General features: G+C 44.0%; 2 protein-coding genes across 4 annotated transcripts; one reads left to right on the forward strand and one right to left on the reverse strand.

Moving 5' to 3' along the window:
• Positions 1 to 190: 190 nt before the first annotated feature.
• Positions 191 to 12,915, forward strand: pkig (protein kinase (cAMP-dependent, catalytic) inhibitor gamma). 3 transcript variants are annotated; one of them, XM_062458797.1, is made up of 3 exons: positions 191 to 393; positions 11,594 to 11,775; positions 12,209 to 12,915. In XM_062458797.1, the coding sequence occupies exons 2-3, from the start codon at positions 11,622 to 11,624 to the stop codon at positions 12,289 to 12,291; spliced, it is 237 nt and encodes a 78-aa protein (XP_062314781.1). In that variant the 5' UTR covers positions 191 to 393; positions 11,594 to 11,621; the 3' UTR covers positions 12,292 to 12,915. The 3 variants fall into 3 exon arrangements, with proteins under 3 accessions (XP_062314781.1, XP_062314782.1, XP_062314780.1); XM_062458798.1 differs by lacking the exon at positions 191 to 393 and adding an exon at positions 3,105 to 3,265; XM_062458796.1 differs by lacking the exon at positions 191 to 393 and adding an exon at positions 8,668 to 8,811.
• Positions 12,916 to 13,375: 460 nt separating this feature from the next.
• ada (adenosine deaminase) lies at positions 13,376 to 24,088 on the reverse strand. The gene is made up of 11 exons (XM_062458795.1): positions 23,793 to 24,088; positions 20,425 to 20,486; positions 19,812 to 19,937; positions 17,878 to 18,021; positions 17,582 to 17,697; positions 16,975 to 17,099; positions 15,728 to 15,799; positions 15,176 to 15,277; positions 14,698 to 14,765; positions 14,447 to 14,576; positions 13,376 to 14,305 (listed from the first exon to the last, which is right to left on the reverse strand). Exons 1-11 carry the CDS (start codon positions 24,003 to 24,005, stop codon positions 14,201 to 14,203), a joined length of 1,263 nt encoding a protein of 420 aa, XP_062314779.1. The 5' UTR covers positions 24,006 to 24,088; the 3' UTR covers positions 13,376 to 14,200.
• Between the last annotated feature and the right edge of the window lie 410 nt (positions 24,089 to 24,498).

A 24,498-nucleotide genomic window follows, 5' to 3' on the forward strand; every position in this document is an offset into this window, starting at 1 on the left:
TCCAGAGCAAACATTATGTTTAGATATGTTTTCACTGTCGGAAAAAAAGGCTGTATGTGAGTTTTTGGTCATTATAGAGTTTAGAGGTTGAAATCGCAGAAGCAGAAGGCAGAGTTTAGGCGAGAATGCTCCAGCTCCAGAGTGAGTCTGATTGGCTGGAGAAGGCTAACTCCATTTTGGAAACAGCTGTTTTCCCTTCATTGTTTCCCGACGTTGTTAAGAGTACATTTCTCCCGCTGGCTTGCAGAGACTTTTAATAACCAACAGACAAACACAGTTTAATTGCGCATTGGTTTCGTGCAGTTTATCGGGTTTAAGTCGAGAAACTTAATTGGTGTTTTGTACGTTGACATTCAATTGTAACAAGTGGATACGAGAGGAGAGCGAACCAAGGTTAGTCAATGATCGATGTATTTTAGTTTCAGTAACAATGTTGCAAGTAATGAAGCAAAAATTACAAGTCTGGCATGATTGTTCGGCTGGCATGTATAAAATGCGCTGGAATTGCGCATTGAAACGGACCGTGGTATTCCAAGAGAACACTGGATCTTAGTGTGAAATCTACTTCTGCCAGTGTGGTTTGACGGAACAATTTCCACGATTTGATGGACAGGCAAAGGGAGGCCTCGTCCGGTCAAACTAAAATTGTAATCAGTTTTTGGAATATTAAGCTTTTGCTACTAGACGCATTCTATAAAAGATGTTTAGGCTACTCTCATAGATGACAGAACTGCCTAACTAGTCATTTTACTACCATCGTATTAGTTCTATTATGTTTTAATACACAATACTCTAGACATCATTTTACTATAGTGTAATTTTGTCAGCTGTCATTGCTCCCTCAGCTGTTTCATCGCGACCCTGTATGACCAGTTATGCCCTTGACAAACCGTAAACATGAAAACATTTGTCATCATGCTTTTTTTGAGGACCTACAATGCATAAAATATTTAACGTTCTTGTAAAAACCCAGCTGTCTGAAATGTGTTCATCACTCCTCCAGTGTGAAGCTTCAGCCTTTGGCAGATCAACAATGATCCTGACCAGTACAGATACACCTGATTCAAATCAAGCCTAACTGTCTCTGAACTGAGTAACTTAACTGTGTATTCCAGATTAGCCTATTGAGCAGCCATTGTTTCCATTGAGTGAATGCAAGTTAAGACCATGTTGTTCTGACCTGATTTGTGCTGTTGGGTTATCATTTGTGAAGTCGCGCCAGTACAGTCTTATCTGCACTGCTGCACAAACACCATCCTCCTCTACTTCAGTTAAACGGTTTCCTATCGGCTGTCCAGAGCTGGCAACGGTAACATGATTAGCAGTAGAACATTAGGATCCCCATATCATGGTTTCAAGAGCCAATCTAAAGAGGGAGAGTGAGGAAGAGAAAGTGTGTGTGTGTATTGGGGGGAAGGGCATATGTGGAGCAGTATGTACACATACACAGTTGTTTGTGGTCTGGTATTTCCAGAGGTAATCATAGCGTTCCTTTGGAAACCATGCATTCTTGTCTTGAGTGTTGATGAATGTCTCCTTGACATGCTTCAGGTTCATGTCACAGCCTCCCCACAACATGGCAGAGCTGTGAAACGGAGATCTGAGGCGGTTTTAACACTCTCCACGAGACTGGGCCTTTAGCTTTATCTAAATGGCTTTGTTGGCTTTCTCCTGGAGTGCAATGCTTCCACAGCCATCCGGATTGTGTTTATCTGCGTTCTATTTCTGTCTTCAACCCTCTCTGTAATCACTGATGCTATGTGTGTATTGGTAGGCTGCGTATGTTGCCCGTTCTACTGCATTGACTTCACGCCATGTTCCTTGCCCTGTCGTTTGCTAGAGGACTTTTGCTTGTCTCTGTTCTTAGCTCCCTCACTTGGTCCTGAGGAGTCGGTGCCACTTCCTCTCAGTCTCTCGTGACCCAACTGGCAGAACGAAAACAGCACAACACAAACGACATGATAGACTAGAAGGTCTAGAACGAGATTGCTGGATGCTATTCTGAACCTTCAACTTGGGTCACATGAGTTTTGTGTTGGAGTCTGACTATGTGATTGTTGGTGTTGATCAGTTATTTTAATCCGAGGGGATTTACATTTGTGAAACTAAGTAATATAAGTAAAGCTAAGTAAAACATTTTGTGGGAAAGGTGAAACATTTTCTGACAAGTGGTGGGTTTAGTGTTTACTTTTATTCAATCCATCTACAACTGTCTCAAGAACCGTTGCCTTCACCATAACCAGACAGTATCTGATTTGACCTCACACAGGCATCTAAGGGCAACCCAACTGCCATCCATCCTTGGTTGTTTATCCTCTCTTTCATTCTGTCTTTCAAACTTTGACTGTCTGCCAACCACCCTCCCAGCCTTTTGAATGACCCAGGCGGGAGATCGTGGTTGGCCATGGCCATGTGACACGGAGACTACGCCCTCATACTTTTTAACATAAACCTGTACTCGTATGAAACAAACTGTGTATATACATAGAGTAGGGTTGTTGAGATGTAGATATTTTAGTGTAGATTTAAGCAGATAAATGGTCTTGACAACAATGAATCTTTTTAAGCAACTGTTTTTCCCAGTCCATATGTGTTTCCTATATGTTCCACATTGCTGTCGAGTAGATTATAAAACAAACATTGCAGCGTTTGGGCCTAAACAGATGAAGCCATTAGTCCTCTACCATGCACATCATTCCTGTTCAACCACTTAGGCTTGACTGTTTATTCCTGCGTCAATTCCCTTTATTGAAGGAAATGGAACGTAGTAAAAGCCTCTGAACGATCACTGTCCCTAATATTTCTTTGAAATTCAAGATCAGCCATTCAATAAAGACAGCAGCTTGTACAGTCCATATCTGTGTAGTGTACAGTGATGAATAAAGTATGTCCATTGTGTTCTTCACTCTGGACATTAGCAGGATAGTGGTTGTTTGTTGTGCTTTTTTGCTCCTGTCCACTGCTGCACATCACTGTAATGAACGCCTATGCTCCTTTTTTTTAAAGCTTGCTTATGGGAAATGTTTCAGAGCCTTCAATCCTCAACTCTGAAAATCGAATCACATGACGCCCACATCCTTTTAGACTTGTGGGGGAGAGGCGTGATGCAGCTGTGTGGGATTGCTGCATGGGCAGCTTCAGCAGACCCCTGTAGAGTCCCTCCCACAGCACGGAGGAATCCGTGTCGGAATCCGTGTCGGAATCCCAACCCTGTTCACCATTCCCCTTGAATCACAACGGAAGCAGAAGGATGACGTTGGATCAGGTCTGTACGCGAGATGGGGTTTCGATGATCTTGGTTGGGTCGGCGCTGACATCTCGACGTTCTTCTCGGGGGGGGGGGTGTGGATGGCGTTGTGCAGCATGCAGCCTGTGTGACATTGTGAGGGTATCGTGTTTGGCTTGCGTTGTGCTATTCCATGTAACAGGTGTTTCATAAAGCGGCTCCCAAGTTGACTCTGGGATTTGGGATAAGCAAAATGCTTCAGCTCAGTTCTTTATAAAGTCCCACACAAACTGGTGGTGCCTGTGATAGATTGCCTTATTTAACAACCATAATAAACATGCATGCATTCCTTAATCTTCCTTCCCTCCCTCCTCTGTACACCCAGTAGAGCACTCTGGTGGTCCTGTTCAGCCTCCACTGTCTGTAGATGCCTGGGTGTAAACAGCACGACCCAACAACCCGCTTCCTGGTCAAGTCTGATATTGTTATGTGTGTTGGCAGAAAGGAAGACAGGCGGGCAGGTCCGTAGGACCGGTCTAAGACTGACTGCAGAGTAAAACCAGAGTCTAACTGCGAGACAGACCTCAAAATATTTCCAGTCCATCAACCTGGATCCTGGAGGAAGAATTACGATCACCTCTTGTCCTTACCGTGTGCTTTCAGTTCGCTTGACTTACCCATAAATTAGGGTTTAGCTTCAAATATACAACAGATCATACGGTGTCAGTAAATGTTTGAAGAAGAACTGTGTGAGATGGAACATTAGCCGTTAGCATTTTCTGACACGACTGTGAAACATTCATTTATTGTATTACTAAATGTTACAATTAATTGGTTTAGGAGCATTTCTGTATCTGAATTTATGATCAGGTTGATTAGTGGTTTACTCGCCATGTCCCGGGTTGGACGTCTTGTCTCTGACATTGGTCGTTCTCTGAACTCTGCATCATGAGGAAGCTTGATGCTATTTTGGTTGGAAACTGTGTGTGTGTGTGTGTGTTAGTAAATTTGGCTCCACAGCTTTGCATATATTTTAATCCTACTCTTCAGTATTTTATTCTGTTTTTTTGTAGTTGTAGATAAACATGGTCTAAGAACACACAAATGGCCTTAACTACGTGCGTCTTACAGAAGTCGGAGCTTTGAGGTCAGAGTTTGTTTTTGCCCCTCAGTCGGCAGCCTCATTCTGGAGCTCTGCTGAACCACCTGTTTCTGACTCGGTCATGAATGATGTGCAGCTGACTGGTCTTCACATACAGTACCAGACACACACACACACACTCTCCCAGACACAGAGGGGATTTCCTTACCCTGAATGTTGGCATGTTGCTACAGTAGACTCATTCTCATGTGTCTCGGCGGGTGGAGGCGGGTTGGAGGGTCATCGATTTACTTGTCTTTAATGCAGTCTGTAAAAGAAGATTGATTTCAGCTCATTTACAGACAAACCTCCTACTCAAAACATTGGTACCACAGCTGCTGTTAATGGCCTTAGGGATTTGTCACCTGACAGTGTCCCTATGGTCATGTTTGTGTCAGATAGACCGTTGTCATTCTAAATCGGTTTGTGTGCCACAGAGACTGAAATGACAACAAAGATGCAAACAAAAAGATGATAGTCTTGTATCATCTGGATATTTTTGAAAAATGTTGTTTGGGAAAATTCCTTACTATACCTAACTTTATAAAGGCAAAACATAATATTTAAAAATATAGTTCTCTCCATGTTCTTCACAGTTCCCCAGCTGTTGCTGTTATGTCTGTTTGAGCCAGTTTAGCTTGTGTGGATCTTTTCATTTGAAGCTGTGATGTTACTGTAATTTAGACCTTCCAGATATCAGGGAGTTGTCAAACCACTTCCTGTGGTGTTGAGTCATGTCAGTGGGTGAGGCCCCAATGAGGCCCCAATGATGTCATCCAACCGCAGCTGGCCACTGCTCGCTATAGGAGGGAAGATGCCCAGAACTGGGATCAGTCTAGCCTCACAATATTGTAACCATGACTTTAAAAGGGCTTATTGCAAAACTGCACCAAGGAACAGAGTCAAGGAAGGGGTTGAATCAGCCTTGTGTTCTGTGCCTGCCTCGTCCCTCAAGTTTGAAGAAGATGGTCCATCACACTGGACCTGCTGCCAACAAAGAATGATCTCCGATGAGATGCAAATGTCATTGGATGAGCATTGAGGGGTTTAGTCAGTTGTGAAGTGGAGCCACTTCTGCTTCTGTATACCAGCATAATTCAGTCTGGATGGATTTTTGATTTCACATTAGCTTAGTAAGAGTAGGCCCATCTACTCCTTGTTCTATGCATCAGTCCCCTGGCCCTCAACGGCGGTGGTTGAGAGCCTTATTGCATCTCCTTCAGAAGGTAATTTAAGATGTTATCACAGTTAAGTGATGTCATCCAAGCATTGTATTGTTTCTCCCCAGTCTAAGAAGGAAAGATTGATTGGAGAGTATAACCAGTGTATGTAACCCGAGGGAGCAATCTGAGAGATTTACATATGGGAGCAACAGGGCCAATTGCAGCCCTGAGGTGTTGGAAAACCCCTGGTGACTAATTCTAAATTAAGCTTGGCCAGCTTGCCTCTTTCAGTGAGGGGAATGTTTGTCTGGACAAATGAAACGGCAATTGCTAGTTGGCTCGCAAGTTAAACACACCCCACCAAGGGAAATTAAGTTTTCACACCCAGGTGGGGCCTCATAAAAAGAGGAAGGATATAAGAGGCACATACCCACTAGTGCTGAATAGACTTCACCTCAGAAAAAAAAAAAAGTATATTTGAAAGGGAGACCGGTGTAAAACAACAATGCCAGTCCTGCAGAGGAAATACAACTCCCTCCCCAGTGTTTGAAGTGAGCTGCTTGTCCGGTAGCTAGCAGCTGACATCATGTAAATGGTCAGTACCCACAGTCTCATTGGTGTGGCTGTGTTCAGACTAGGGGAAGGACCTGAGGTGCTGGGGTCTGCTGCTCATTATGCAAAACTTATCTTTGGAAAGTCTTAATGGACGCCTGTCTGCACACACAGGCTGCCGACTGTAGGGCTGGCGTTGTGTACACACAGCAGCAGATGGCCAACCGGTTCTGATTATTTTGGTAAGCTGGAACACTTACTACCTTTCTATCTCTCTCCTGAATGCTTGTCTTGTTTGATACTTGTGAATGAAGCCGGTGGCACATGTTTTCACTATGAGGGCTCTCCTCAGAATTGGAAAGCATTCCCTTTTTTAATAAGGAAGAGAGTAGTGACCAGTTTCCTATTCATGCTCTTTTGGTCTCATAGCTTGGCTTCCTCATATTGCTCAAGTCTGGCTGTTGCGACACCACGTATGAAAAGCCTGTTACAGTTAGGTCCATAAATATTTGGACATTGACACAATTTTCATCATTTTGGCTCTGTATACCACCACAATGGATTTGAAATGAAACAATCAAGATGTGCTTTAAGTGCAGACTTTCAGCTTTAATTTCAGGGTATTTACATCCAAATCAGGTGAACGGTGTAGGAATTACAACACATTTTATATGTGCCCCCCCCTTTTTAAGGGACCAAAAATAATTGGACAAACTAACATAATCATAAATCTAATTGTCACTTTTAATACTTGGTTGCAAATCCTTTGCAGTCAATGACAGCCTGAAGTCTGGAACCCATAGACATCACCAGACGCTGGGTTTCGTCCCTGGTGATGCTCTGCCAGGCCTCTACTGCAACTGTCTTCAGTTCCTGCTTGTTCTTGGGACATTTTCCCTTCAGTTTTGTCTTTAGCAAGTGAAATGCATGCTCAATTGTATTTAGGTCAGGTGATTGACTTGGCCATTGCAGAACATTCCACTTCTTTGCCTTAAAAAACTCTTTGGTTGCTTTCGCAGTATGCTTCGGGTCATTGTCCATCTGCACTGTGAAGCGCCGTCCTATGAGTTCTGAAGCATTTGGCTGAATCTGAGCAGATAATATTGCCAGAAACACTTCAGAATTCATCCTACTGCTTTTGTCAGCAGTCACATCATCAATAAATACAAGGGAACCAGTTCCATTGGCAGCCATACATGCCCACGCCATAACACTACCTCCACCATGCTTCACTGATGAGGTGGTATGCTTTGGATCATGAGCAGTTCCTTCCCTTCTCCATACTCTTCTCTTCCCATCATTCTGGTACAAGTTGATCTTGGTCTCATCTGTCCATAGGATGTTGTTCCAGAACTGTACAGGGTCTTTTAGATGTTTTTTGGCAAACTCTAATCTGGTCTTCCTGTTTTTGAGACTCACCAATGGTTTACATCTTGTGGTGAACCCTCTGTATTTACTCTGGTGAAGTCTTCTCTTAATTTTTGACTTTGACACAGATACGCCTACCTCCTGGTGTTCTTGATCTGGCCAACTGTTGTGAAGGGGTTTTTCTTCACCAGGGAAAGAATTCTTCTGTCATCCACCACAGTTGTTTTCCGGGTCTTTTGGTGTTGCTGAGCTCACCAGTGCGTTCTTTCCTTTTAAGAATGTACCAAACAGTTGATTTGGCCACACCTAATGTTTTTGCTATCTCTCTGATAGGTTTGTTTTGATTTTTCAGCCTAACGATGGCTTGCTTCACTGATGGTGACAGCTCTTTGGACTTCATATTGAGAGTTGACAGCAACAGATTCCAAACACAAATACCATACTTGAAATGAATTCTAGACCTTTTATCTGCTCCTTGTCAATGAAATAACGAACTCCCATGAGGGAATAACATACACCTGGCCATGGAACAGCTGAGCAGCCAATTGTCCAATTACTTTTGGTCCCTTAAAAAGGGGGGGGGGGGGCACATATAAAATGTATTGTAATTCCTACACCGTTCACCAGATTTGGATGTAAATACCCTGAAATTAAAGCTGAAAGTCTGCACTTAAAGCACATCTTGATTGTTTCATTTCAAATCCATTGTGGTGGTATACAGAGCCAAAATGATAAATTGTGTCAATGTCCAAATATTTATGGACCTAACTGTATGTCCCCACTGTTGCTATAACACATTACATGCTTGAGTTTAATTAGACAATTATTGAACGTTTAGCAGAGCCACTCAGCAAAATGAGAAGATTAGCGTGTCATCCAAGCGAGAGAGGCCGTGCGAGATGCGTTGTTGTTACAAGAGAGAGTGGGATTCAATCACACGGAGACTTCACTTCTCGGTCAATAACCGCTGTGAAATTAGTTGACCGACTTGAAATTGGATGGGGGAGGCAGCCTTAATGGATGTTGGAGAGGTCGACGAAGGCTTCTTTGTGCTGGTTATTGCAGATAATGTGAGTTTATTACACACAAATCACGCTTGACAGGCTCCAGTGGGGTGGCAGTGAGCCTCTCTCTTTAATGGCCCAGTGAAAGCACGACTGCTGACTCATCTTCCCTTCGTGAGACTCCTGTGCTTTTCTTCCTCATATCACCGTGAGCTGCTTCTCCATGTCGCCGTGCCCCTGCATCCATTCACCACCCCAAACCTGGAACCAAGTCCAAGGTTCGGGTGAGTTCTCTCCATCAAGGCTCCATCTCAGTCGGCCTTCGGTTGGATATGAATCCAAGATACTTCTGTCGCGGTATATCGTTGAGATATCTTGTGAGTGTGTGGACGGTGTGACGAGGTCCGTGTAAAGTATCTACTGCGTCGACTCTGGCAGTAGACTTGATGGTAAAGAGTATCAGTCACCCCGTTTACTGTTTGGAACAACACGCTCTTGTAGACGAGCAGCAGAATGAGCCCGACAGGAGGCTAAACCAGGTTCATGTGATGACCTGAGCTGTCGGGATATCCCTCCTGAGGGTTGAGGGAGGTTATTGTCTGGAGTGGAAAGGCACACCTGTGACATTTTTCCTCCGGTGGGTGTTTGCAGCTGCAGCTGTGTCGGGTTTCCTTCCGTACACACTTTGCTCTTTCAGCACATAAAGAGCCCAGATTTATTAAGTGGGCCACTGGCTGAGCAAAGGGAGTTTCTATTGTGACTTGCTACTTCTCTGCAGCCTAGCTTAACTGAATTGAGGTCCAGTGTCTGATCTCTAGTACAACTGTAAACTAGAGGTTGGACATCATGCTCCAAGAGGTAATTACTTTTCATTAAAGCTAGGCCTATGTCTAGTTTATGTTCACTGATGCTTCAAAATGGCATCAGTAAACATGTTCACCAGACCATGATAGAGATCGTTTTATGAGAGAAGATTCTAGAAGGAAGAAAATATGCCTCTATGCAGGTCACTTTACATTATTCAAATGCCTTTGGTTTTGGTTGCATGAATGCCAGGCTTATTGGCTCACATGCAGTCAGTGGCTGAAAACACACCCACGACCAAAACCGACGTCTATTCGTTATTACCTTGGCTTCTGTGGGTTGAGATGAAATGACCGAGATAAGGAAGAAGAGAGGCAACAATGTTATTAAATGCTGCCACAGTGAGACAGGAAATAGATGGGTGAGACAGGGCACAGGGGCCCTCCATGGAAACCCACTAATGATCTCATGGCCTGGCTTATCCTCACATGTGTGGGCAAGTCGGCTGAAGAGGCCTAATTAAACAACACACTGGCAATTAGTCAGGACTCCATACGCTGTTGTTAGGCACCGGATAACAACTGGTCTGTCAGAGCAGACGGTGGAGCCACACAGCCCTCCTAGACTCCCATGCCTTGTATGGTTATCACTGTTGACCAGCGACGATCTTCAGACTGAATGTCAGTCTGGGGACATAGGCAGTGCTGTTGGTTACAGCTCAGCTTGCTTTCACTTGTTCAACCTTTTGGATGTTTCAAGCACTGTTCAGCAGAGGAGGACTTGGAGTTAGTCAAATGCCATGGAGGAGGATGTACTGTAATGCTGGTGGTGTTTGGTCTGCCGGAAAATGTGAATGTGGATGTGGAAAGCTTGTGTGGTCTGTGGAAGGAGTACAGGTGTTTTCTTGACAGGAGCTCGCAGGCTAAGACGACAGCCATTGTGACATTTCACTAGGTGGTGTTCTCCTGGAGGGCCTGTTCATCCTGCTGTCTGTGTGTCCTACAGGTCTGTCTGTCTGTCTCTGTCTGTCTGTCTGCCTGCCATCTCATCTCTCTGCACGATCTCCAGGACAGCACCAACACAGCTGCCCCCCCTTACTGCCTGACCCAGGGCATTTCCTGTCTGGCATTGTGCTCTCATTCAGAGAACACAATACTGGGACCTTTTGACTGATAGCTGTGGAATGTGATGTGAGGGAAAGTTCTTGGGAAGCGGCCCTGGGTCACCATTCCACTGCTGCATGCCTGGGAGAGACGGCCTGCCAACTTTCTCTCGTTCCACCTTTGAGTGATTTCCTCTGGTTTCGGAATTGAGTCCATCTGTTAGTGAAGTACTAACTGGGTTTTCTCCAGTGGGCTAACTGGGTTATGTGTGGCTGTATGGGTATGACCCTGCCATTGAGGGTTTTGTCATGCTCTACATAGGAGACCTAGACTTTATCAAAAGGAAATGGAAAAGTTTTGGGTACGGTGTGTTGTTGTCACGCACGCACACACACACACACACACACACACACACACACACACACACACACACACACACACACACACACACACACAACACACTTTTATGGTTGAGTGCAAAGGCCTATGTAATCATCCACACCAAAGACAAGAACAGCAAATGGCAGCGTTTTTCTGATCTGTTGGTCACAGCATGACGTTGGTCCTACTTTTAAAATGCAGCAGATGCTCTCCCTTTCTGGATCAGCCCTCTTTTTATTTTCTCCCTCCTCCGTTTGTTTTCTCTGAGGAACCACCAGCTGTATGGTGTTTCACTGGCTGGCAGGATCCATGACCCATTTAAATATGGACTGTGGAGAGAAGACAGAGGCTGGATGAATAGCTAATGGGAGCTTGAAACCCTCTTTTCCGGGGCTGTTGGCTCTCCCCTGGCTGTCATCTAAATGTCCACAGCACACACACTTTAGTTCCCTCAGATCAATCCCACGCACTCTGGGCTAGACTGGGCCCCTTTCAGGCTGGCCTGCGGTGTCAGTCGTTTTTGGACAGGCCAAGTGCTATTGGAAGAGGGATGTGACGCAAGTGAAGTTCTGGGGAAGGGAGGGGGGGGGGGCTTTGATCAGTCGCAGATTGATGCGTTTTTGTTTTGCAGTGGTAATGAGGACAGTAAATTAGCACAGACGCCAGCTCCATTAGCTGATGCACGTAAATAGAAATGGCAATTATAAACTCCTGCTATGCCAGTGGAAACCTACCACATCTCTGTATTCCATTGTCCTCCATGGTTTAGCTGGGTGTGATTTATTGCTCAACATCGAAGTTCAGTATGCGTGTTCACCCGTTTTGCGTTGTGTGCTCGTCCCTGGTTTCAGGTGTGATGAGAGCTCTGGTCATGGAGAGATGATGGACGTGGAGACGTCGTACTCGGACTTCATCAGCTGTGATCGCACCGGCCGCAGGAACGCAGTACCTGACATCGCCGGGGAGGAGGCGGGAGTGAGCGCCACTGAACTAACCAAAGACATGGCAGAGATGGACCTGAAGGCTGGCCAAGGTTAGCCTCTTCAACACGCACATACACACACACACACACACACACACACACACACCACAACTGTTACCCCTTTGCCCCTCCTTTCTCTTTCTGTTGACTTAAATGCACACCCTAGCTCTTGATTTGCTCCTCATAACAATTGAATCCCCCGACCAGCAAATGGAAAAACCTCAATATTAGTACGATGCGCTGGAAGGAAGTGCAGTGTATATATTTTTCCTTTCCTCAGCATTGTTGTCACTTTCTCTGCCTTCAGTCTGATTTACAGCCTCTGAGAGGCATGCCAACCCTCTCGGCTTCACTATTATATTAAGTGCACTCAACCTAAGTGTGTGTGTGAGAGTGAGTAGTTTGTGTGTGTGTGTGTGAGCGTGCCTATATGTACGTACAGCTCAGGTCTCTGTGTTGGTGATGACCCATCAATGTGTTTCAGAGGGGCAGCCTGGGCCCTCCCCGCCCCCCGAGGGAGAGAGCTCTGCCAGCCAAGACGCCCAGGGGAACCGGGACCCGTCCTAAACCCTCAGCACGGAGGAGGGGGAGATGGAGCAGGGAGAGAGAGAGAGGGAGAGGATCTTTGTGTTGTCTTATCCGGACGCCTTCTCCTCTCCCAGCCCATTCTGAGCCAGCAGCAAGGCCCTCTCCCCTCACTGTGGCCCAGCCAGCGCCCTGCTGACAGCCCACATGCATGCCTCTCTTTAACCAGATACACGGGGGACTAAAGATGACGGAACTCTAGCGGAACTGATTGCGGAAGAGGTGCCGTTACTGCTGCGGTGCGGTTATGGATGGAAGGATAGTTTTACCCAATACTCTGAGAAAGCGCAGATCTCCAGATTCATGTCACTGGAGATGAACTGATTGAATACAACACATTTAGACCATGTTGTGGCATCCCGTCCCATATCTAATATAGACCGCCATAACGAGGAGCTGTACTGAATGCATAATCCTTTTTGTTTGTCCTTTCTTTTGAGCATGGTGACCTGCTCATCATTTATCGTTTCCTATTGACCTTTTCCTTTACAGTAACATGTAGTTAGCAGGTATAATGTACTGTAGGAAGATCATATTTATTTCAAGTGTAAAACCTTTGTATAAGGAACTTCTTTGTGTAATAAAACACATATGAATCTATTGCAACCGTTGTGTTTTTGCCACATGATATGCAAGTGCTCAGTTCAATCAGTCAACTACCGAGATCACTCAAATACAGAGATGTCTATTGGCTTGAAAATACAAAATGGAAAAGTAAAAAGGGGTTGCAGACTGATGTAACTGTCCAGACAGTCATGACCAATAGAGGTATAAAAGTTGAGTGCTTGCAGTACCATAAATATTATTGAATGTAGCCTGTGTGTACATATGACTGGTCACAGGAAGTCCCTGTTTACATTTAGACCCAGAGCGGTCTTGGGTTCCCATTAACAGGATGAAGGAGAATAGTAGGCATATTGTTTAGCAAAACTGCGTTCAATTTAACTAATGCTTTAAGTGCCAGCCCATCGCCTGTTTGTGTGCTTAACATAAAACCTAATGAGGTTCATCATGTTTAAGCCGTTTCCCCGGCGATCAAGAAGGAAAGGAAAACGGTTAAAGATGCAAAAGTATTTTATTGTTTTGATTTTCTTGTTATGTGCCATTCTCTCCATGTTACAAAAGGAGTAAAAAAGTAAGTAATGAGAAAGAATATAAAATCACAATTCGGATAGTACTGATTACATTTTAGATCCTCTTTAGGATAAAGTATCTTGGACGTTGTCATTCTAAACTGAAGGACTGCTTCAGTAGGCATCACTGTTAACATGAAAGTGGTGCGCCACCTACTGTTCACAGTACTATATTTGGTATAGTGCTGTTTCACCTGATCCATTTCAAATGTAAACAGTTCATCTTTCCTCCTGGAGACAACAAGAACTGGGGATTACATTATAGGTTCATAGATACAGATAACCTGTTAAATTCCAGTGCCTATAATTCCTATGAATATAATACATTTTTTGCATCATAGATGCTAAGTGCTCGTCCTTCCCTGCACTGTAGTTCGATCACAGTGACCATAACATTGAGATTATGGATCAAGACGTTTTTGTAAATTAAAAAAAGCATAACATTGGCTTGAATTTTTCTAATAGGTAGGATAATATGAGGGTAATTTGTTGAATAAACTGTACATACGGGCGCTATTCAGATTATTTAGGAAGAACTTAATGTAGCTACTGCTTCTGTGTGCGTCCAACACAACTTAATCAAAACACAGTCTGCATTTGATCCACCACAACAACCATTACATTAGTTTCACTATGCTATAATACTGTGTGTAGTGGATTCTATACAGACAGAGACATTGTGTTGTGGCTGGTGGGAGTGGTAGGGGGTTTAAGTGGTTTGTTTCTGGTTGTTTGTTCATTTCTCTTCATTGATTCCTTCAAAAGGCGGTGTCTTGCACCATCCCGTAGGCCTCGTGCAGCTTCTGGACCAGCTCCTTCTTTTCCTTCTCTGGCAGGAAGCTGGACTTTGCTGAGTTGATGTTCTACAGGACAGAGCACGACACAGCTCAAGTACACACTGTGCACACACTGAATAGCTGGGAATTTGAAGTGGTTCAACTTGATCTCATTTGAATTGAAGACATTTGCTCAAATGTAATTGACGTGGGTGTGTTTGGTCTCACCAGTTCTTTGAATTCCTGTTCAGTGAATCCCATGTACTTCTGCACTGTGACATAGTCATGCTGCAGGGTGGAGTTGAAGATCAATGGGTCATCTGTGTTCAGAGAGATGTTGGCCTTATCTTTCCTGAACCTGCAAACACAAAGACACCACCTTTTTAATTTATAAGGTATGAAACAAACCTTTTAGATTTATGCACTGTATGTGTCACGTTAAGTTCAATAAAAGTAATCATTGGCACGTTATAATTCACCTGATGATAGGATGTTTGGTGAAGTCAGGGTCACAAGCTCCTGTCAGTTTACTGGATATGGGACACGTCTGAAAGCACACATGAAGCGACCATGAGAGAACACTACAGACCCATCTCACAGTGATGTGAGCGCCCTCACAATGATCAGGTTCTAGATCTAGTGGTGCAGGTCATGTCATCTCCACAGACAGGGACACAAAAGAGACTGCTGCCCTGGTTTTCTGAACAGATGAAATGTGAATTCTCTCCACCAGAGGTCAGTATGGTACATTAAACAAACTTCAACATGATCTGAACTAACAATGAACATCTAATTACATCCTGAAGCAGGGCAGCAGGACTAATGGGTTTTTGGTTTGTGGTGAGAAAATGGACTGATTGCAATAATATGATATAGACTTCTGTTTTTACACAATGTCCTCAGTTGAAATAAATAATGTGGAAAGACATAAGCAATAATCTGATTTACAAACCACACCTCAAAGTGCATGTTCTGGGCCAGGAGCTGTTTGTACAAGTCTTGGTCATGAATGGTGTTGTAGCCATGCCCAATCCGCTCAGCCTTCAAAACCTCTACAGCCTGAGGGCAAACAGCAGATTGATGTTCTGTGTACGCATGATCTGTGTATCGCTTATGCACCATCCATATGCCACTTTGGATAAAAGTTACATGTATAAGATATAAATGCAAAATGTATCATTCACAAGGCTAAAGCAGAAACATCTCCCATGAAAGTGCTAAACATGAAAAACATAAGCCTATTTCTGGACACACACTGTATTAGGTTGCATAGTTGTGTGCCACATGACCGATGGCTGCTTTCAGGAGAGGCATTCCAGGCAGCATTCCAGGAAGCAAATGATATTTCACAGTGTAATGTGCCTATGATGTTTGGGCTCCATAAATACATTATAGATGCCATACAGGATTCATGTTCTTGAATGATGAATCCTATGTTGTTTCTGGTTGTTGGCGACAAATACTGATTTGGAATCCTTTTCCCCATATTAATGAGGGAGGGAAGCTGACCTCTTTGACGACTGAGGACGGCCCCACTTCTCCTGCATGAACAGTCCTGTGGACCCCACAGCGCTCTGCTTCCTGTGAACAACACAGGGAACAACAGCATCACCTACACACACATGCCACCCATCTGGCTTTCCAATCAGTCAGCACTCCCCACCCGAGCAGCCTCTCATTGTCTCCAACAGAAAGGCATGTAACACAGGTGAGCAATAATGAGAGCAATAAACAGCATACTGGGAGTCCATTCTGAGTCTGGTGTCAAGAATGCAAGTGTGTCTGGCGAACACAATCTCACAATCCTTTTAAATCTGTCCATGTTTTTTTATCCTAGCAGAACCAGCATGGCTTCTCTGAACCTGGAATATGTACGCATGAGATCATGTCTAAACGTCCACTATAAACATAGTTAGTGTCCCTGGGCTCCCATTTTAGGCTTTGCCCTTTGTCACACTAATGATTGAAACAGATGTTATAACCATGACAACATGTACTATATTATGGTAGAAACATCTTCCATCCTCGAATCATTCCCACTGTTGTTTTTCTTAGTGAACAACAGTGTACAACTCAGAACGGGTCACATGGCCTGGTCAGATGCGATCTAATGGAAGCACAAGTGTTTAGATCTATCAGAAATAAACCATGAGTAAGACAATGTTCCCTTTCACAGCTCAAAGAACTTGGATTTCCTAACATCTGTCAACTTCTGGGTGGCTTGAATCAACATTTACGTAACACTAATATCTACTCAATAAATAACATTGAAATGTAGTAAATAAAGCACCTCATAGAGCACTATCATTACTGAGTTCAGTGTTCACTCGTTGGTAACCTCTTGGTCGTGGTATTTGTGACCTTTACGACTGCATAGTAAATGACTGACGATGATAAGACATACATTTGTGAGAGTCAACCTACAGTGAGTCTGTAATGGCCTCTCTGTACTGCAATAGGCCTAATAAACACTGACTGTACTTTGACTTTGTTATCAGAAACCCCAGACAATGATTTTCAGTCCAGTGTTCCCAACAGATCTATTTTCTGTCTTGGGTACATACCAGAAATATGGGCTTTACTCTACTCCTTAGAATATCTGTTCCGCCCAGGCTCATGCTCACATTTCTCACACTAGGAATGTTGTAACCATTTGGGATCTCCATACTTGCTCTGGTTTCATCACTCACATGTGGTATCAGTCAAGTAATGGGCCACAGTATGTTGGGTGTAAGAGGTTAGAGGCTATAGGTTACCTCGAAGGCCATCCGGTGGTCTGGGCAGGCCACACAGTTGAGAGATTCATCTCCTGCCAGGTCTATGGCCACCACTCCCTCATTAACATACTTCTTACACAGCTCCAACACCTCCATGGACCAATCTGCAAAAGAAACACACATTTAATTGAAAATAGCAACCACAAACATAACTTTGCTTTGTCTGTACAGTAAGGAAGTCATTTAAAACCAAATGAACATATTTGACTTGAGAGACCATGAGTGGTCTTGAGTGTGCTTTTGCAATTGGTCATCCAGTGATACAGCACAGTACCACACATAAACACACATGCATAGGAGCCCGTTTTACTGTCTGCATGGTGATTAACAAGTAAAGTTCCATAAAGGATAGAAAGGTTCACAAATAGTACTGCCCAAATCCTTCAAATTGATCCACCAGTTTGGTATGAAATAGACACTGCTACATGCCAATAACAGGCTGATAGTAGTTGGGAGTAAGTGCTATGTGCTTCTGAGTGGAACCTGTAGGCCCGGCATCCTGCTACCAGTGGGGCTTCCAGCAACAGTAAAGGGGGCTCCTATGTGGAAGTGTAGAGCCTCCTCCAGACTGGGAACAGTGCATTACTTGGCATGTGGCGCATGCAGCACAGAATGGACCTGGCTTTGATATTGAAGGCCTGTTCCCCTTCACTGAGGCCCTGGTTGACCAGGCGCACCACCTCGTCTGGGCTCAGGTCACCCCTGGAGCAGCAGGCACATGGGGAGGGAGGGGGTGGGGGGACACAGAGGTTTAGAGGATGGCACGTTATCTTCACAGCATGTGAATATATTCATCAAGTGTGTTGAAAAATTACTTTTGATACATGTCAAGTAGTAGTGTCCATATTGTACAGCGTATCCTCTAAACACAAGAAAACATACTGTTCCTGGTTCCACTGGATGGGGTCCACTTGAGAGTTGGCCAGCAGGTGTGGGCTGTATCGGACCTCCACATAGATCACGCCTTCTTTGGCCTTGTCCTCCACAAACTCATAGGCTATCCTCTTGATGGCTTCTCTGTCTCCCCTGGCCAGGAAATACAACAGCATGTATTCGGTAATTATGGTCACCTAGCAGTGCATCTTGAGACTTGAGTTTTATTACTTTAGTTGTGCTATAAGATCACAGTACGGATTCACATAAACCTAAAGTATTAACCAAAAGGGATTTTCAGAGTGTAAATTCAGTTAGGCTGACTAGCCTCTAAACCATGTCCTACTTCTAAGGCTTTTTAGGCTTGACAACATCACAACACGGTAAATACCACTTCCAGCATTTACACTAGACGTGAATGCTAATTAGAGCCCTGAATGCCTGTCCTATCCGCCAACCACCCTTATCCTCCCTTCCCCTCCCTCACCCTACCCTCCCCTCTGTCATCCTCCCCTCCCCTCCCTCACCCTACCCTCCCCTCCGTCATCCTCCCCTCAATCACCCTACCCTCCCCTCCGTCATCCTCCCCTCCCTCACCCTACCCTCCCCTCCGTCATCCTCCCCTCAATCACCCTACCCCCAACACTATGTTCATCCACCAACTCACACAACAATCCTGCATGAACCAAACGCAGCTAGAAAGTTCCCTGTGTTGTTGCAGGGGAGGCTATGGATGCAAACAAGGCCTTTTCAAGGGCCTCGATAAAGAACACTTTATTCTACAGTAACTGCCAGCTGCTGCCAGACATAACAAGGCAGTGTTGTACTTCTACCATGGGCTGCAGCTACACTGGCGAGGGGTGAAAAACACATCAATTATCAGGTAGTGTTCATATAGAAGGGTGGCAAGCCCTGTCCGGACGGTCTCTGCTGCAATATCTGACTGGATACACCTACTGTATCCCTGCACTGTATGATTGTAACAACCACTTCCTCTGCAGTAAATGATGAAACTTGTCTCGACTAGGCATCATGACACAATCTGTTTGTTACGTGCTTGCACGTTGTTTGCCCTGCCTGTCTTGTGTTCTGTTTTGTGTTGTTTTGTGTTCTGTCTCCTCCTACTGCCTCATTCTCCCACGTCATCGGTCATCAGATGTGCACACCTGGGTCCAATTAGTCATCAGTTCGTCGCCACACCTGTTCCAGATCTTCCATCAACCGGTTCCCTTTAAAAGCTTTTTGTTTCTGTGTGTTTAGTGTGAGAGAGGACTGGTTTTGTGTTGAGCTGTGGCAGAGCTCTGGTATGTTTGGTATTGGTTTTCCTGGTTTACTGGTTTATCTCTGTTTATGTGTTTGTCTTTACAGTTTACTTTGGTTTAGAGGCCTGCTTGGGTCTTGTCTTCAGTTTCTTTTGTTTCTGTTTGTTTTGTTGCGCGCACCGGGACAAACGGGGATAGGTAAGATACCCCGGGGTCTACATTTCACACCCACGTAGTAGCACCTTTTGTTACTTCCCCAGGTTAGCAGTGAGCACCACCCACTGTCTTTTTTAGGTGCTTAGCACCGGTCTAAGGGGCGGGCGGGTTTGTTTGTTTTTTTTCTTTGGTGCCACTGATTGTCCTCTTTGATCCCGGTGTTGCTGTGTATAACGAATAAACGTTACATTATTCCTATTGAGTATCTGGTTTCTGTGACTGCACCCTCACTGGCTTTGCCTGTAGCCCTATGTTGCGTACTTCCACTCCGAGCCATCGGGAGGCTTAACACTGTTCCAGAAAAGCTTGCAGTGTGGTATGACTGAGGACAAGATCATCCAGCTTCAGCAGAAGATCTGCCGTTGCCATCATCGCCTGACCGGTGCTCTTCTCTGACCAAACTGACCTTTGACCCCTGCCTAAAAGCATGTCAACGTTGGTTTCACATGGTGCAGGTCCACTTACGCAATGACAGGCATATACTCCTCGAACTTGTCCAGAAACTCTTTAAACTCTTTGACAGGCTCGTGGACCACACATCTGTGCGTCATGCCCTCTACTGTGGACGCACGCAGGGGGATCCCTCGCCGCCTGCAGTGGGGAGATAAGATGTCAGTTAGTTCACTTTGCTCTTCTACAATATGCCAACTGTTCCAGGAGACCAAAGGCCTGTCGCCCAAAACGACATGGCAACAAAGCTTAACCGGTGCTGGTGACAGCGAGCCCGTCTAATCCTATTCCCCAGGCAGTTCTAATGGTTAGTGTACCGTAAAGGCAAAATTACAATGATTCAGGAACCCTATTTTGTTTTGTATTGACCGAAACTCGTGTTACAGGTGCATGTGAAATGATGCTGTGGGTTGGACCAAGGGCACGGCTTGCATGAACAATCATCTCTTTACAATTAGTGACAACCTGTAAAACCATATTCTAGTATGTACTTTAACAAGGATGTTTGAGTTCAGAGTAAGGTTGATGCTAAAATGCTGCAATAGCACTGTTCTAAAGCTACAGACAAAAATGTAAGTTGATCATTAAATCAAAATCAGAAGGTCAGTTCCATACTGTTTCAACATACTCAGCCACGTCAAGGATGGTTTGCACTCTGACGGCTCCATCCAGGTGCACATGAAGCTCAACCTGTGGGGGAAAGATGCAGCACAATGATGGCCATACCCAACAATTACAGACGACCCTCGACCTCCATCCCACAGATTTGACTTTGACATTGAGATTTGCAACCGGACAGAATGTTGTTATATGACAGTGCAGCCACCTCAGTGTGTCTGTTTGAAGTTTCTGGACTGGTGGTGCAATGTGTTGGCCAGGGCTACATCTCCAATTCGGTCCGCATGACTAGGCATAAAGCAAGCAATGAAAAGGCCAGGGATGCCAGAGAAGAGAGCAAGTGCTGTAGCCCTTATTCCAATTCAGAGAGTCGTGAGTTATACTGACAGATGGAAGTGCTAAATCTTCCCAGCTCGTCTCCAACGGCTGAGCCCAGCCAGCCTGCCTGCCTTTGGTTATCCAAGGCTCTTTTTCAACCGTTAACTTTTACAGTATCCCACAAATAGAAAACACACACATCTCTCATTTTTGGTCATCTGAACCACCTGATATGTAAAAGAGCAACAAAAGAGTAAAAAGAGTAACAAAAAAGCTTGATAAAAAGATCTTATTGTACATGGTCTATGTGCCGTGTAACATTGAATCCCTATTACGATAGAAGCTGAACTGTCCCTGACCATGTGCCCAGGACATGTGGTAATTGTCTGGGAAATAATGCTAACTCAAGTTAAGCCTAGCTTAGGAAGGATGTCATGTACTCTAATCAAGGTGACAAACAACCCTTTAAATGAACAATAGCCTAGGATGAAACCAGAAAAAACATCTGCTTGAGGCTTTCCTGCAGGATATTATATGTCAAGGTTACTTGCCTCGTATGTAACCCATTGATAGAATTGTGTTATTTACTGCGTGTAATCAACTGAAGGAATGTGATGTTTTTGTACGATAACTTTTACAACCCCGCAATATGTATCTCCCCTACTTGAGTAATGATTGTGTGCGGACCACATCTGTGTTTCTGTAACAGGAGCAGTACAGATCGGAAACAGGAAGTCATTTATCATCTCATGAGTATCAGACAGAGTGAAATAAGAGAGCAAGAGTCAAACACAAGAAATAGTTAAGCATGTATGAACAAGTACCTCCCAGTCCTTTCACTGACAGTCTGGGTCGGTTTGTATAAGAACTGACACCGTTACAATCTTCAAATGCTGACTGAAATCACTTGTTCTGCAGCATCATCTTTTACTCTTGGCCGAGAAGTCCTAAGTTGATTTGTCAGCAAACACTTTGCAAGCTACAGGCTCACTCACATGACTGTAACATAACTTCTTCATTTTCTACCATGTGAATAGGTAGAAACCACGGGTATGTGCTTGGCCTTTAGTATGTTTGTAAGAGTGTGTGTGTGTGTGTGTGTGTGTGAGAGAGAGAGAGAGAGAGAGAGAGAGAGAGAGAGAGAGAGAGAGAGAGAGAGAGAGAGAGAGAGAGAGAGAGAGAGAGAGAGAGAGAGAGAGAGAGAGAAAGTCACATGGAATGTAATTGTTTTGTGAAACAACTTACATGTACTCACTAACATAATTCTCCTAGACATGTTTTGACCATTAGTTGGTTATGGAAAGAATTCAGCTGTTGTTTAGGTTTCTAAAATGCCTGAAACAAGCAAACTTTCTCAGACTCGCAAATATCCGAGAGATCATAGATGAGCATCACGGCTCTGCAGAACATGCCATCAGATGAGACACAGCTGCTTAAGTCATCAGCTGTTTAACCCTCGTGCTGCCTTCGGGTCACATGACCCAAAGGTTCATAACGAACCATCATTGTGTTTACCCAATTTTACCCAATACAAAACCAAATAAAAATACTTTTCTTTTAACCTTCGCAATGTGGGGGGTCTGAGACAGCCCGACGGTTAAAAGAAAATGCTTCACTTTGTTTTTGTATGCGGTAAAGTTGTCGCAATACGACGGTGGGTCACAATGACTGATGGGTCAGAACGACCCGAGGAGAACACAAGGGTTAAGCAATAACTGATCCTCTGCTTTACTTTCTCATCAGTCTTCTTTCTCTAAAGTACAGTACCTGCATGAAAAATAAGCAACATATCATCCTCGGTAACTGTTTCTGATGTCTTCTAAACGAGCCAGAGATTCAATATTTACACAACCACTTGTTTGTTTGAGTATTGATTACACATAGGAACCTTTTTAACAATGGAATCCTTTCTGTCGTTCATTGAAGTTATATTTTCTTTCAATTAAATAACCTGTGCCTGGGAATGTCCTTTGGTGTGGAACACACTGTGGCTGCAAATGGAGAATCCGTAAATGTTTGATGAAGAGATTATCTTCTGAGTCAATGTCAAGGCTGACCATCTCTGTTTTCCGATCCCTCTCGCAAAGTCATTGTCAGTGTATTGCAATAAACGTAACCGTGTGTGACATTCTTACACAGACACACACACACCCACACAAACACCCACACACACACACACACACACACACACACACACACACAAGCACACCACACATACCACACACACAGATCTAATCATTACTTCTCCTTTATCAGTGATCAGCTTGAAGGCATGCATGCTAACAAATGGCTGCTATGACTCCAAAGGGCACTAGCATTTCTGTGTGTCACTATTCTTACTGTAAGGGAGCAGTGAGGGAAAGAAGCTGACACGAGAGTTTCCCTGAGTGTCTGTCTTTTCCGTGCCTTCGGAAACAGAAGCCTTTGTGTCTGAGCTGCATGATGGAGGACACAACTGTATTGTAAAGTTATTTTGACTGTCCAGGTTACAGTTAGACTTACATTTAAAGCACATCCTTTGACTAAAGACAACATTCTATAGGAAACAGCTATCAAAATAACTCAAGGTTATGGCTTCCTGTCCATAGTATGCTTGAAGATATGTTATAGTTGGACATGCCCTGGCAATGTGACTCTTGATCCCCATCTACCAATCCAGGTACACCAATACAATATCTTCTGACTAAATACAGGTGATGACATGTAATCTACTATAATTGGCCTTCTTAGATTGTCTGTCTTTCATCCATATAATATGCATTTTGTAGGGGAGTGATAGTTATTGAAAAAGAAACCACACATGAACTGTGATACCATTCGCTCAAGGAAATATAACCCTATACCACTTTTTAAATAAAATAGAAGAATACAAATGCATTTCAATTCAAGTCAAAGTGTTATATTTTTGTAATAACCTGTGTAGCCAATAACTTGGTACGTGTGAAGTATCCAAGGATATTTGCTTTATAGCCTATAATTCAAATGTTTTATCTTTGCTGGACAGAATGATAGGCTATGAATGGTATACCATTCAAATATAACCATTCAAATATAACTTACCTTTGGCTTGTTGAAAGCTACTTGATCTATGAAATGTTCTGCCATAGTGAAAGCGCAGTACTGACGGACAGTGCTTCTGTTGCGAACACAAAAGGACTTCAAGCTTTTCCCGGTGAAGCCCCGACAGTCTAACCCTATCATTGCTCGCGGTGTCATTATATACATGATTTGAGCGAGCGGCACTAGCCGCGCCCTTGGTCCAACCCACAGCATAATTTCACGTGCACCTGTAACACGAGTTTCGGTCAATACAAAACAAAATAAAAACGGGTTCCTGAATAATTGTAATTTTGCCTTTACGGTAGACTAACCATTAGAACTGCCTGGGGAATAGGATTAGACGGGCTCGCTGTCACCAGCACCGGTTAAGCTTTGTTGCCATATGCCGAGAGGTTTAGCAATTTGCTAATAAGGTCTGTTCAAGTCCACGTTATGGTTATGAGACAAAAAGCTGCGTTAAAATAGTAGGCCTACATCCTTCAACGTGGGACTTGTAGACCTGTAGAGTTTTTGCCATCCATAAGGTTCTCATTTAGGCTAGAGGTGACATTGCTATAATTGTATTAAAAAGGTCATAGAGCATGCAATCGTTTTCAAATATTTCAACGATGCATGGTATATTTTAGACTAGGCTACATATGTTACACAGTATAATACATTAGCATTCACTTTTTTTCTTGCGCACAGCTTGTTCTTGGGTTCTCTC

Source organism: Osmerus eperlanus, chromosome 4, assembly GCF_963692335.1.
Source record: "Osmerus eperlanus chromosome 4, fOsmEpe2.1, whole genome shotgun sequence".
Classification (NCBI taxonomy): Eukaryota; Metazoa; Chordata; class Actinopteri; order Osmeriformes; family Osmeridae; genus Osmerus; species Osmerus eperlanus.

What these genes read in the sequence shown, in the direction of transcription:
- ada (XM_062458795.1), bottom strand. Translation starts at nt 24,005, where the DNA reads ATGCTGTGGGTTGGACCAAGGGCGCGGCTAGTGCCGCTCGCTCAAATC. An exon ending in ACCACCGGATGGCCTTCGAG is followed by an intron (nt 15,800 to 16,974) that starts GTAACCTATAGC and finishes TGTTGTTCACAG; the next exon opens with GAAGCAGAGCGCTGTGGGGT. An exon ending in ACCAAACATCCTATCATCAG is followed by an intron (nt 14,577 to 14,697) that starts GTGAATTATAAC and finishes TTGTGTTTGCAG; the next exon opens with GTTCAGGAAAGATAAGGCCA.
- pkig (XM_062458796.1), top strand. Translation starts at nt 8,678, where the DNA reads ATGTCGCCGTGCCCCTGCATCCATTCACCACCCCAAACCTGGAACCAA. An exon ending in TCCAAGATACTTCTGTCGCG is followed by an intron (nt 8,812 to 11,593) that starts GTATATCGTTGA and finishes CCCTGGTTTCAG; the next exon opens with GTGTGATGAGAGCTCTGGTC. An exon ending in GGACCTGAAGGCTGGCCAAG is followed by an intron (nt 11,776 to 12,208) that starts GTTAGCCTCTTC and finishes AATGTGTTTCAG; the next exon opens with AGGGGCAGCCTGGGCCCTCC.